At 38.8% G+C, this 12,035-nt stretch overlaps 1 protein-coding gene across 1 annotated transcript; it reads left to right on the top strand.

Moving 5' to 3' along the window:
- Positions 1–9,936: 9,936 nt before the first annotated feature.
- LOC121865906 (extensin-like) lies at positions 9,937–10,771 on the top strand. Its single transcript, XM_042365465.1, has 3 exons — positions 9,937–9,957; positions 10,153–10,309; positions 10,470–10,771. The coding sequence occupies exons 1-3, from the start codon at positions 9,937–9,939 to the stop codon at positions 10,769–10,771; spliced, it is 480 nt and encodes a 159-aa protein (XP_042221399.1).
- The last annotated feature ends 1,264 nt before the right edge of the window (positions 10,772–12,035 follow it).

Genomic DNA, 12,035 nt, shown 5'->3' with positions numbered 1-12,035 from the left:
ACCAGAACTTTAATTTCTTTGTTTTGATGGATCTCACCTGTGTCGTTTAAGCCGCCCTCAGGTTCTTAATGAGAGATGAGTGTACTGAGTAACTCCACACACGCCCTGGGGAGCCGCTCTCAAGCTCATTCTCAGACCCAAGCAATTGTGCGTGTGTCTGCGAGTCGGATATTTATCAAATCATTGTTACTGTGTTCACTCTCCCTTGTTATGCAAACGAGGCCCCCGACCATCCCCAGTGGTAATTGGTAATTAGTACAAGTGACAAATAGCTCCGGTGAGATCCCACAACAGCGGCTAGACCTGTGAGGGGGAGGATGGGGTGTTGAGGAGGGGGTGTCAGGGGGAGAGGGAGGGAAGGTGTTAAGGAAGAAAATGAAGAGCAGGTAATGGATATAAAGTAATGGAAGAAGAAAAAGAAGAACGAAAGAGGAAAAAGACGATTCTATGAAATGAGGAAATGATGGAGAGGAAAATGTGGGGGACGAAAGGTGAATCATGGAAGAGAGGATGGGGGAAAGAGGAGGAGGGTGGGGGGAGAGGGAAGTAGGGTGGAAGAGAGAGAGAAGGAGGGTGGGGAGAGAGAAGGGAGGGGGAGAGAGAAGGAAGGGTGGGAAAGGGAAATGGAGAGAGGGAAGGGGGCAGGGAGAAGATGGGAGAGAGAAATGGAAGGTGATTGAGACAGAGGGTGAGAGAGGGACAGAGAGAAAGGACGGAAAGAAGAAGAAAGAGAGAGAGGGGGAGTCGACAGTGGGGAGGGGGGCACACTTTTTTGCCAGGAGATAAATATGTTTGTTTTTGTCTGAACACCTTGAGTTAGTGCGGATGTAAAATTAGTCTTGGGAGGAGGAGGTGGTCAGGCGATATTCCATTTTTATCTTGAAAGAGAAAAATTATTTAAATATTATTGGGTTGATTTAATGAGGAAAATTTACCTGAGTTTAGGGTTTACCTGGCCCCCCCCAAAAATGTAGTGATGATGACGTATAATTAACACAGACAGGTAAAACTAGATGGTTAAAGTATTGGAGGAGATTAAAAGTAACTCGTTCCCGTTATTATCTGTAGTTAATTGGAGCGTAAAACTGGATTATTTACCATTCAAGGTTTTATTGTGAGCTATTTGGTGAGAGTTGTTTTACTTGGGGTTATTTTACTGGGAGCTATTTCGTGAGCTGTTTTCCTTAAGAGTTACTTCATTGAGAGCTATTTACCGAGAGCTATTTCATTGAGCTATTTTACTAAGAGCTATTTGAAGAGAGTTGTTTTACTTGAAGCTAATTTTACTGAGAGCTATTTAGAGAGTTGTTTTACTTGGAGCTATTTTACTAAGAGCTATTTCACCGAGAGCTATTTTACCAAGAGCTGTTTTACTAATTTATTTCACCTAAAGCTATTTCACCGAGAGCTATTTCACTGGGAGCTATTTTACTGGGAACTGTTTTGCTGTTGTTATTCTCCGTTGTGTTGAAAATTTCAGGAAAGTAAACAAGAGATACTGAATTAATACTAAAGTGCTGTGTTTACGAAAGTGGATGGAGGGAAAACGTTAGCAATATTGAATTGGGGAGGTGGTGAGTGAGTGTGGGAGGTGTGAGTGAGTGTGGGAGGTGGTGAGTGAGTGTGGGAGGTGTGAGTGAGTGTGGGCGGTGTGGGTGTGGAGGTGTGAGTGTGGGGGTGTAAGTGGGAGTGTAATGGGAGGTGGTGAGTGAGTGTGGGAGGTGTGAGTGAGTGTGGGGGGTGTAAGTGAGTGTGGGGAGTGTAAGTGTCCCTTCTACTATCCAACCCTTCCCATTCCGTACAATCCCTTCCTCTCCCCATCTTTTCTTCCCCTCTCCTATCCCCCTTTTCCCCTCCCTACCCCTCTTCCCCCACCCTCCTTTCCCCTATCCCTTTCCTTACTTTACGCAGATTTCTATCCCATTCCACTCTTCCCTTCCCTCCTACTTTTCTACCCTCCCTCTTCCTTATCCTCCATCCCTACCCCTTCTCTACCACCCCCTTCCTTATCCTCCCCTCCCCCTCCCTTACCCCCTCCCCTCTTCACGTGTCGCCTCCCTTCTCCCACGTTAGCGGAGGGGGGCGACAGGAGGAGAGATGTTGTAGGTGGACGTGAGGAGGATAAGAACGTCTCCCCGTTGGACCACACGGGGGGAGGACCTACCTGACGGGGAGACACGGGGAGGAAGAGGAGCACACGGGATGTATCTACAGTACCTGTTTACCCTCTCACAGGTGATTTATTCTCTGTAATCACCTGGTTTATTATGATTTATTTCCTCAGTGTGTCTTTACGCTTCTGGTTGTCTCTGTGTGTGTGTCTGTCTGTCTGTGTTCAAATTCCGTCATTAATACGAGAGAGAGAGAGAGAGAGAGAGAGAGAGAGAGAGAGAGAGAGAGAGAGAGAGAGGATCAAGCAACACTACAATTAAGAAAGATCATCCCTCTGTCTATGTAATCCCCAATTAACACCTTTTTTTCCCCATTACCACAAGGTATATATTCCCATAACACTGTATAAGCGAAAGATCCATCACCAAACAGGACTTTCTAGGAGTATTTTGAGAGAATTTTATTATTTATTTTATCATTTGTTTCCATAAAGCTCCATTTTGTCTCGCCTGCCCCGTTCCTTCTTCCCTTATCACACCACCCTGCTATTCTTCATCACCTCGCCCTCTTCGTCACCAGACCCTGCTCCTCCTCACCACACCCTCTCTCCCTCACCACACCCTCTCTTCCTCACCACACCCTCTCCACACAGCCCTCACCTGCCTTTCCATCAACCAGATTCTTGTTACATTCCCTTAAGATGATGAAGGAGGAGGAGTGTAAGACAGTGAATGACGTGATGAAGAAAGTGACGATAACGAGTGGGAAAATGATGAACTGTTGATGATAGAGTTAAAGAATAGGAGAGAGAGAGAGAGAGAGAGAGAGAGAGAGAGATATTAATATTTTTGTTCTCTTAGTTTACTTGTTCCGTCGTTCTCCACACTTCTCTTGCATCATTCTCCTTATTGTTTTCTCCTTCTCCTCTCTTTCCCCTTCACCCTCTTCATATAAAACTGCAAAAGGTGTAATTATAACAAATAGATATATATATATATAGAGAGAGAGAGAGAGAGATTGATTGCCTTCCCCTGTAAATAGTAATGTCAGTTTCAACATTTTTATACCTGGAGTGCATATGGTAATCATCTTCTATGGTAAAAAGGATGGCAGGTGTTCGTGTCGACATCTCTGGTTACAACATACAGACAAACGCCAAAAATATTTCTCAGTCAGTTTTAAGGAAGAATTCTATCCAGGAGAAGAATAAAACAGAGAAGAAACCTTATGTCTCACGGTGTACATGTTAAAATATGAGATAAGAATTCCCTTTCTCAGCTTCAACACTGAGAAACAATAACAGAGTAAAAACACACACACACAAAAAATAAAAAAACTATCAAGGTATACATGAGATAAGCTCCCTTTACCTCCCTGACCTACCTGTACCTTAGGGTAGGCGTGAGTGGTAATTAACCTGTGTTTACGTTAATGTTAATAATCACCTGAGTCGTGTTTCTGGCCCGCTGTAAAACACACCTGAGGGAGAAAGCTATAAAAAAAAGTAAAAATAAAAGGGCCACACCGCTGCTTACGACTGTCACATTAAATCCACATTAGCGATGAGTGGTGGTGATGGAGAGTCGCTGAATATTCATTGAGGAAGACTGGTTGTCGGCCCCTGGAGGTGTGTCCGTCTTTTCGGTTTCTTTCTTTTTTCTTTCTTTTTTCAGCTTAGGGAAAGTTAGTACGACGCGATGGATCCTTGTTTGATAGTAGTAAAGTGGGCTGTTTTAAGGTGTGTGTGTGTGTGTGTGTGTGTGTGTGTGTGTGTGTGTGTGTGTGTGTGTGTGTGTGTGTGTGTGTGTGTGTGTGTGTGTGTGTGTGTGTGTGTGTGTGTGTGTGTGTGTGTGTGTGTGTGTGTGTGTGTGTGTGTGTGTGTGCTCATCTTGTATGACCTGTTCACTGGCACTTCAGGCAACACCAGGTGCAAGAACCTCACACTAGCTAACCTGGAAGCTGCATAAATCCTCACAATAGTAAGTTATTGAAGGTGACACGAGAGGCCACATGTTGCCACACCCTGACTACCTCTCTTTAACCGCACAGTGGCACTGGTACTGTATCACTTTAGTTAATGCCTACATATCAGGTCTGGTACCACTGTTCATTAATTAGTGATGGCACTCTGACCCGAGCACTACTGTTCTGTTATTAATGACAGCAAACTGTAGCACTCGCATGACTGTATTATTCGTAGCTCTGGGCACCTGGCTCTGGTATCCAATCATTAATAATAACACAAAGGGACTAGTTTTTCCTCGCAGTCTTACCTGGTGGAAGTCATGCAATAAGACTTGAGGTCATGTGGGCCCCAGTCCTAATAGACCCTAGTCCCTCTAGACCCTAATCTAACTTTAATTAAATTTACCATTATAGTCCGTACCCATCAAGACTGGACCCCAATTCTAAGGCTGGTTGACGTCTATAGGACTGACTAGTCACCTTCAATACCACTGGAGTTGTGTGTTCCTAGCAGTGGTAGTGAGGACTAGTCTGGGTTTGTCTGGTCTCGCTTGATCAATCCTGTAGTGGAAGATTTTTTTTCTGTTTACTCTTGCATCATCAAAGAGGTCGGTGTAGAGAATCCAATTTCAACCAAGATTACGTTTTTCCTGTGACTGCCGGCACCAAACATGTACCTGCACGGTGAGGCGGTGGTAGCGGCGTCTCAAACCTTCACTTCAAAAACCTTACTTACAGCTAGCGGAGAATTACGACACAACATATTCCCGGATGTTTACTGTATTTCTTGTGTGTTTCGCCAAATTATACACCAAAATTTTGAATAGGGAAAAAATAGGAATTAACAGTATATTTTTCCATCGTGATTTAAAAAGAAAAATCTTGAAATGTCAAAAAAAAAGTAATCCTTGAATTTAGGATTATGTCAAGTCACAACCAGCAGAGAACTGTGGCACATAATATACTCTTGTCATCTTTCTCTTGCATATTTCGTCAAAGTATTCGCCAAATTTAAGAAGCTAGAGGAAAGAGGGAAAAATTCTTCATCATGTTTTGCTTCTTAAACTTTGGCAAAATCGATCATAAACATTTGTAAGAGAAAAATACGCCATTGGTTTTATGTTTTACCTTACTAGCTTTAGGATTTGATCGACAAGTTATGTATATTTATTGTCGAGTTATGTAGGTTGTTGTGGTACTGGTAAGGTTGTGGTGGTGAAGGTTGTGGTGGTGATAATGATGGGAGTAGTGGTGGTGATAGCCAAGAGAATGATGACAATAATAATTTTGATGTTTTTTTAATTGGTTCTACTTAAAGATAGACACCCCCCCAGCTTATTAATCACCCTAACGCAATGTAAGTGGTTTAATTATGTTAGGTTAGATTAGATTACATTAGGTTAGGTTTAGATTAGCATTATTTTTTTGTTATGTTGTGTTTTGTGCTGTGCTGTGTTGTGCTTTGCTGTTCTGTGTTGTGTTCTATTGTGCTGTGTTGTGTTCTACTGTGCTGTGTTGAGTTCTATGGTACTGTGCTGTGTTTTTTGTGCTGTGTTGTGCTTTGCTGTGTTGTGTCGTGTACTGCTGTGCTGTGTTATGTTAGGGTAGTTGATCTTAAGGTGAAATAATACGAGAAAAGTTGCAAGGGAGGTTCTTGGCAGCATCGTATCTTACATAATTATTTTATTGTCGTCAGTGACAGCAGGTGGCGCCCAGCTGTTCAGGCGAAGGCAATAATATATCAAAGTTTAATTTGCCTTGTGAAGCAGTCCAGTGGATTGTCCCAGTCTCGCCCTCCTCAACCCCAGACTAATGAGCAAAATTTATAGCACTGGGAGAAGGAAGTTACGGTGGCTGAATTAACTTAAGCTATTCTTGACAGTTACAGGGTCTCTCTCTCTCTCTCTCTCTCTCTCTCTCTCTCTCTCTCTCTCTCTCTCTCGTCTACTGTTAATTCAAATAATATTCTTACTTAGGCGAGGTGTTTATCTCTAAGAAAGAACTAAGTAAGGTTCACCAAACTACTGTTACATTACTATTTTCACTGCTTTAGGGTAAACAACTTTTTATATAAGGAAGAGAAACACAAAGTCACGGTGTTGTTAAAGAGTTGTGTTTTTGTGTTTGAAATTATTATGGTCATCAATTTATCGAATGTTAAATACTGTTGTTTATAAATTGTCTTTCTGTTCAGTGTTGTAATCTGTGGGAAAAAGTTATAAATTCAATTCATTTAAAAACCTATAATTTTAGGAATTTTGTGTTGCTCGTGAGAAGAAGAAAAAAAAGTTTATTCTCTTGAAAATTACACAGAATTCACATTTTATTCCTTTTATTCCGCTTTGTGTTGTATTTTCTGTGAATAACTTATCCCATTTATTCGTTTAAAAGCTATAATATATTTTTAGCTGAATTTTGTGTTGTGTGAAAAATCTTTATTCACTCGATAGAACCTTTTTTTTTAATATTTTTCATCAGTGCTGCGATAAAATATGTGGTTATTCACTTATTCACTTATGAAAAAAAAACTGGACAAATATTCTAGTTTTCCCAGGAGAGTTGTTAAAAAAAAATATCAGATTACCTGAACATATACCTCCATCTGATCATTTCACCTGAAGATTAACCACCCTAACGCTAACTGGTGGATTAGGTTAGGTTAGATTTGGTTAAGTATGGTTAGTTTAGGTTAAGTTAACATAGTGTTGGTTAATCTTCAGGTGAAATAAGCTTGGAGGTGAATATTCAGGTAATTTAATATTTTCTGTTTTATCAAGTAATGAATAAATTTTTATATCAGACAAAACAGTAATTCCAAGACCGAACATAAACGCACAAAGGCCTGTCAATTAGCAAGGAGACAGAAGAGGAAAATTCTGTCTATATTTTTACACACGAATGTTTTATCACTTCTATAAACGAGTCATTAAACACTTGATAACGTTTATCATTAGTAAAAATTAAGATACGATTAATTCGAAGCCTTGGGGCGAGATATTCAATAATAAAAAGAATATTCATGAATTTGATTTATCTGTAATTTTAAAAGTCAATTTCTAACATTTACAAATTTGTCAATCAGGTGTCCATGGTTGACCTTCAGGAGTAAAGTCGGGAAGTTTAATATTCACGAAAGTATTTGGAACGTCAATTACTTCTATAATCTCTCGTTTTATTGCACAAGCCTCGACTTAAACACACACACACACACACACACACACACACGCACACACGGCATTATTCATATTGGATTGTGTATAATTCATAAGGTTTTTCAATCAGAGGTATTTGTTTACTTGATCCAGCTGTTCTCTCACCTGATCCAGCTGTTCTCTCACCTGATCCAGCTGTTCTCTCACCTGATCCAGCTGTTCTCTCACCTGATCCAGCTGTTCTCTCACCTGACCCAGCTGTTCTCTCACCTGACCCAGCTGTTCTCTCACCTGATCCAGCTGTTCTCTCACCTGATCCAGCTGTTCTCTCACCTGATCCAGCTGTTCTCTCACCTGATCCAGCTGTTCTCTCACCTGATCCAGCTGTTCTCTCACCTGATCCAGCTGTTCTCTCACCTGATCCAGCTGTTCTCTCACCTGATCCAGCTGTTCTCTCACCTGACCCAGCTGTTCTCTCACCTGGCCCAGCTGTTCTCTCACCTGCCAGCTGTTCTCTCACCTGATCCAGCTGTTCTCTCACCTGATCCAGCTGTTCTCTCACCTGATCCAGCTGTTCTCTCACCTGCCTTTGACGACTTACTTTGATTTTGTTTCTCCTACTCACCGTCCTCTCCCCCCCTCACCTCTCTCTCTCACTCCCCTCTCTCCCCCCCACTGACCTTCACTCACTCCACCCCCCTCTCCCCCTCACCCCTCCCCACTCACCTCCCTCACCTCCCCCCCCACTCACACCTCTCCCCTCTCACCTCTCCTCCCACTCACCCCCCCTCCCCTCTCCCCACTCACCCTCTCTCCCCCCCACTCCTCTCTCCCCCCTCACCTCTCCCCCCCACTCACCCCTGCCCTCCCCCCTCACCCCTCTCTCTCTCCTCACCCCTCTCTTACTCTCCCCACTCACCCTCTCTTACTCTTCCATACACATTTCCGTGGGTGTGTTGAGGTTCTCGAGTACCCAAGATTTATATTACTACAAGGATCCCAAACCAATCAGAAGGTAGATAATTGTACGGGTAATTGGAATGCCAGGATGTGATTGGATGGATTCTTGGCGCCTTACCCGAGACCATTCCCATGCTCAGATTATTTTCAACCATCAATCCTCTTGGTGAGGATAATAAAATTCCCTTTAAAATGTGTATTAACGTCAAAACTTCTTAATAACAGGTAATAATAATAATAATAATAATAAGAGGTAATAATAATAATAATAGTAATAATAATAATAATAATAATAATAATAATAACATAATAATAATAATAATAATAATAATAATAATAATAATAATAATAATAACAGGTAATAATAATAATAATAATAATAACAGATAATAATAATAATAATAATAATAATAATAATAATAATAATAACAATAATAATAACAATAATAATAATAATAATAATAATAATAATAATAATAATAATAATAATAATAACAGGTAATAATAATAATAATGATAATAATAATAATAATAATAATAATAATAATAACAGGTAATAATAATAATAATAATAATAACAGGTAATAATAATAATAATAATAATGATAATAATAATAACAGGTAATAATAATAATAATAATAATAATAATAATAATAATAATAATAATAATAACAGGTAATAATAATAATAATAATAATAATAATAACAGGTAATACTAATAATAATAATAATAATAATAATAATAATAACAGATAATAATAATAATAATAATAATAATAATAATAATAACAGGTAATAATAATAGCATAATAATAATAATAACAGGTAATAATAATAATAATAATAATAATAATAATAATAATAAGATAATAATAATAATAATAATAATAATAATAATAATAATAATAATAATAATAACAGATAATAATAATAATAATAACAGATAATAATAATAATAATAATAATAATAATAATAATAATAATAATAATAATAATAATAATAGATATTAATAATAATAATAATAATAATAATAATAATAATAATAATAACATAATAATAATAATAATAATAACATAATAATAATAATAATAACAATAATAATAATAACAGGTAATAATAATAATAATAATAATAACAGGATAATAATAATAATAATGATAATAATAATAATAATGATAATAATAATAATAATAATAATAATAACAGGTAATAATAATAATAATAATAATAATAATAATAATAATAATAATAATAATAATAATAACAGGTAATAATAATAATAATAATAATAACAGGTAATAATAATAATAATAATAATAATAACAGGTAATAATAATAATAATAATAATAATAATAACAGGTAATAATAATAATAATAATAATAATAATAATAATAATAACAAGTAATAATAATAATAATAATAATAATAATAATAATAATAATAACAGATAATAATAATAATAATAATAATAACAGATAATAATAATAATAATAATAATAATAATAATAATAATAATGATAACAGGTAATAATAATAATAATAATAATAATAATAATAATATCAGATAATAATAATAATCATAATCATAATAATAATAATAATAACAGGTAATAATAATAATAATAATAATAACAGGTAATAATAATAATAATAATAATAATAATAATAATAATAACAATAATAATAATAATCATAATAATAATAATACCTTCAATTATTCAAACTGTCACATTCTGTTTCGTAATGCAGCTCAGGTGTTCCCAGGTAATGGTGTTATTCCTTAATTAATTTCTAAATATAGTCTTATTTTCTACCGTCAAGGAGCGGCCACTGTTGTTAACCTTCCTTCCTTCCTTCCTTCCCTTCCTTCCCTCCCTTTCCTTCCTTCCTCCCAGACATTTCTCAATATGTTCCTGATATTTTCTCACTTGGTCTCTTATCTTCCCTTAACTAACCTAGATATTACTTCCACCTGACCCAGATATTCCCACGCCTGACCCAGATATTCCCACTCCTGACCCAGATATTCCCACTCCTGACCCAGATATTCCCACGCCTGACCCAGATATTCCCACGCCTGACCCAGATATTCCCACGCCTGACCCAGATATTCCACGCCTGACCCAGATATTCCCACCTGACCCAGATATTCCCACGCCTGACCCAGATATTCCCAATCCTGACCCAGATATTCTACCCTGACCCAGATATTCCCACCCAGATATTCCAATGCCTGACCCAGATATTCCCACGCCTGACCCAGATATTATTCCCAGATACTACCCTGACCCAGATATTCTACCCTGACCCAGACATTCCCACTCCTGACCCAGATATTCTCACTCCTGACCCAGATATTCCCACTCCTGACCCAGTCATTCCCACGCCTGACCCAGATATTCCCACGCCTGACCCAGATATTCCCACTCCTGACCCAGATATTCCCACTCCTGACCCAGATATTCCCACTCCTGACCCAGACATTCCCACTCCTGACCCAGATATTCCCACTCCTGACCCAGATATTCCCACTCCTGACCCAGACATTCCCACTCCTGACCCCCTCCCAGTCTCCTGACCCAGATATTATTCCCAGATATACCCTGACCCAGACCCTGACCCAGATATTCCCACTCCTGACCCAGATATTCCCACTCCTGACCCAGACATTCCCACTCCTGACCCAGATATTCTCACTCCTGACCCAGATATTCCCACGCCTGACCCAAATATTCCCACTTCTGACCCAGATATTCTCTCACCCATGTTCACTCAGCCACGACGAACAATCTTGCACTCTCACAATCTTGTTTGCGATTATATTAACTTGAACCAGGATCCTCACCTTAATTAACTGGCACGAAGTAATTAATACTACGAAGGTATCAACAATATACACTCTAATTAACCACACCTGGCGGATCTCTCCCCTTCAACCAGCCAACACATCCCCGCTCCCACCCCTCATACCCCCCCCTCCACCCTCACACTTGTCGCTTCCACATTGTAATCTTATAACCTTGTTGTCGTCTTCTGAGGGAACGACCCGCTAGAGACAGATAATGGTCATGTTTATGGATCACCTGTAGATTAGGCACCCCAGGTTATTGCAACTGATGATTAAACACTCTAACCTAACCTAACCTAACCTAACTTTCCAGGTAGCTTTAGGGTGTTAAAACATAAGGTGAAATAAGCTGGGATGCCTATTCTTCAGATAATCCGTGATAGTTAAAGTTACTGTAATATCCCCACAGCTAACTCAAACACAGTCCGGCGTCTACCTGCTGTTTGGTACTATAAGCCGCACCACAAGAATATTTCATTAACCCACCTGAAGGTCTGATAGATCACCTGGTTGGACTCGCACTTCAGGAGACGACTCACTCACTTTCTTTACCTGGTTATGTGTAATTAGACATTTAATTATCTAATGTGAGTGTAAGTTAAAAAAAAAAACACTACGATACGATTAGATTATGTAAAAAAAAACACGGGATATAACTGAACTCGATACAACACGCGATGAGCATTGTCAGATGGACCACCAAGATGATGTGCGTCGTGTGAATTTTGTAAGGAGGTGTGCGTCAGTCAGTCAGTCAGTGAGTGGGTGAGTCAGTTAGTCAGGGGGAAATACGTGTACCAGCTGGCCCGCTCGTCCCCCAGTACAGGTATGGCAGGCTGTGTGGCACTAGACTTGTCCGGCGTTGAGTCTACATGTGGTGATGGGAAGGCGGTATGTATGTATGAATGTATATCGAACAAGCAAACACAAGGGCTACTCTCACTCACACACACTATGTTATAAGAAATTAAACGAGCGCGCACATACACACACG

Source organism: Homarus americanus, unplaced genomic scaffold (genome assembly GCF_018991925.1).
Source record: "Homarus americanus isolate GMGI-L3 unplaced genomic scaffold, GMGI_Hamer_2.0 scaffold45848, whole genome shotgun sequence".
NCBI classification, from domain to species: Eukaryota; Metazoa; Arthropoda; class Malacostraca; order Decapoda; family Nephropidae; genus Homarus; species Homarus americanus.
The sequence above is the reverse complement of the archived record's forward strand: the minus strand, read 5'-3'. Positions and strand labels throughout refer to the sequence as shown.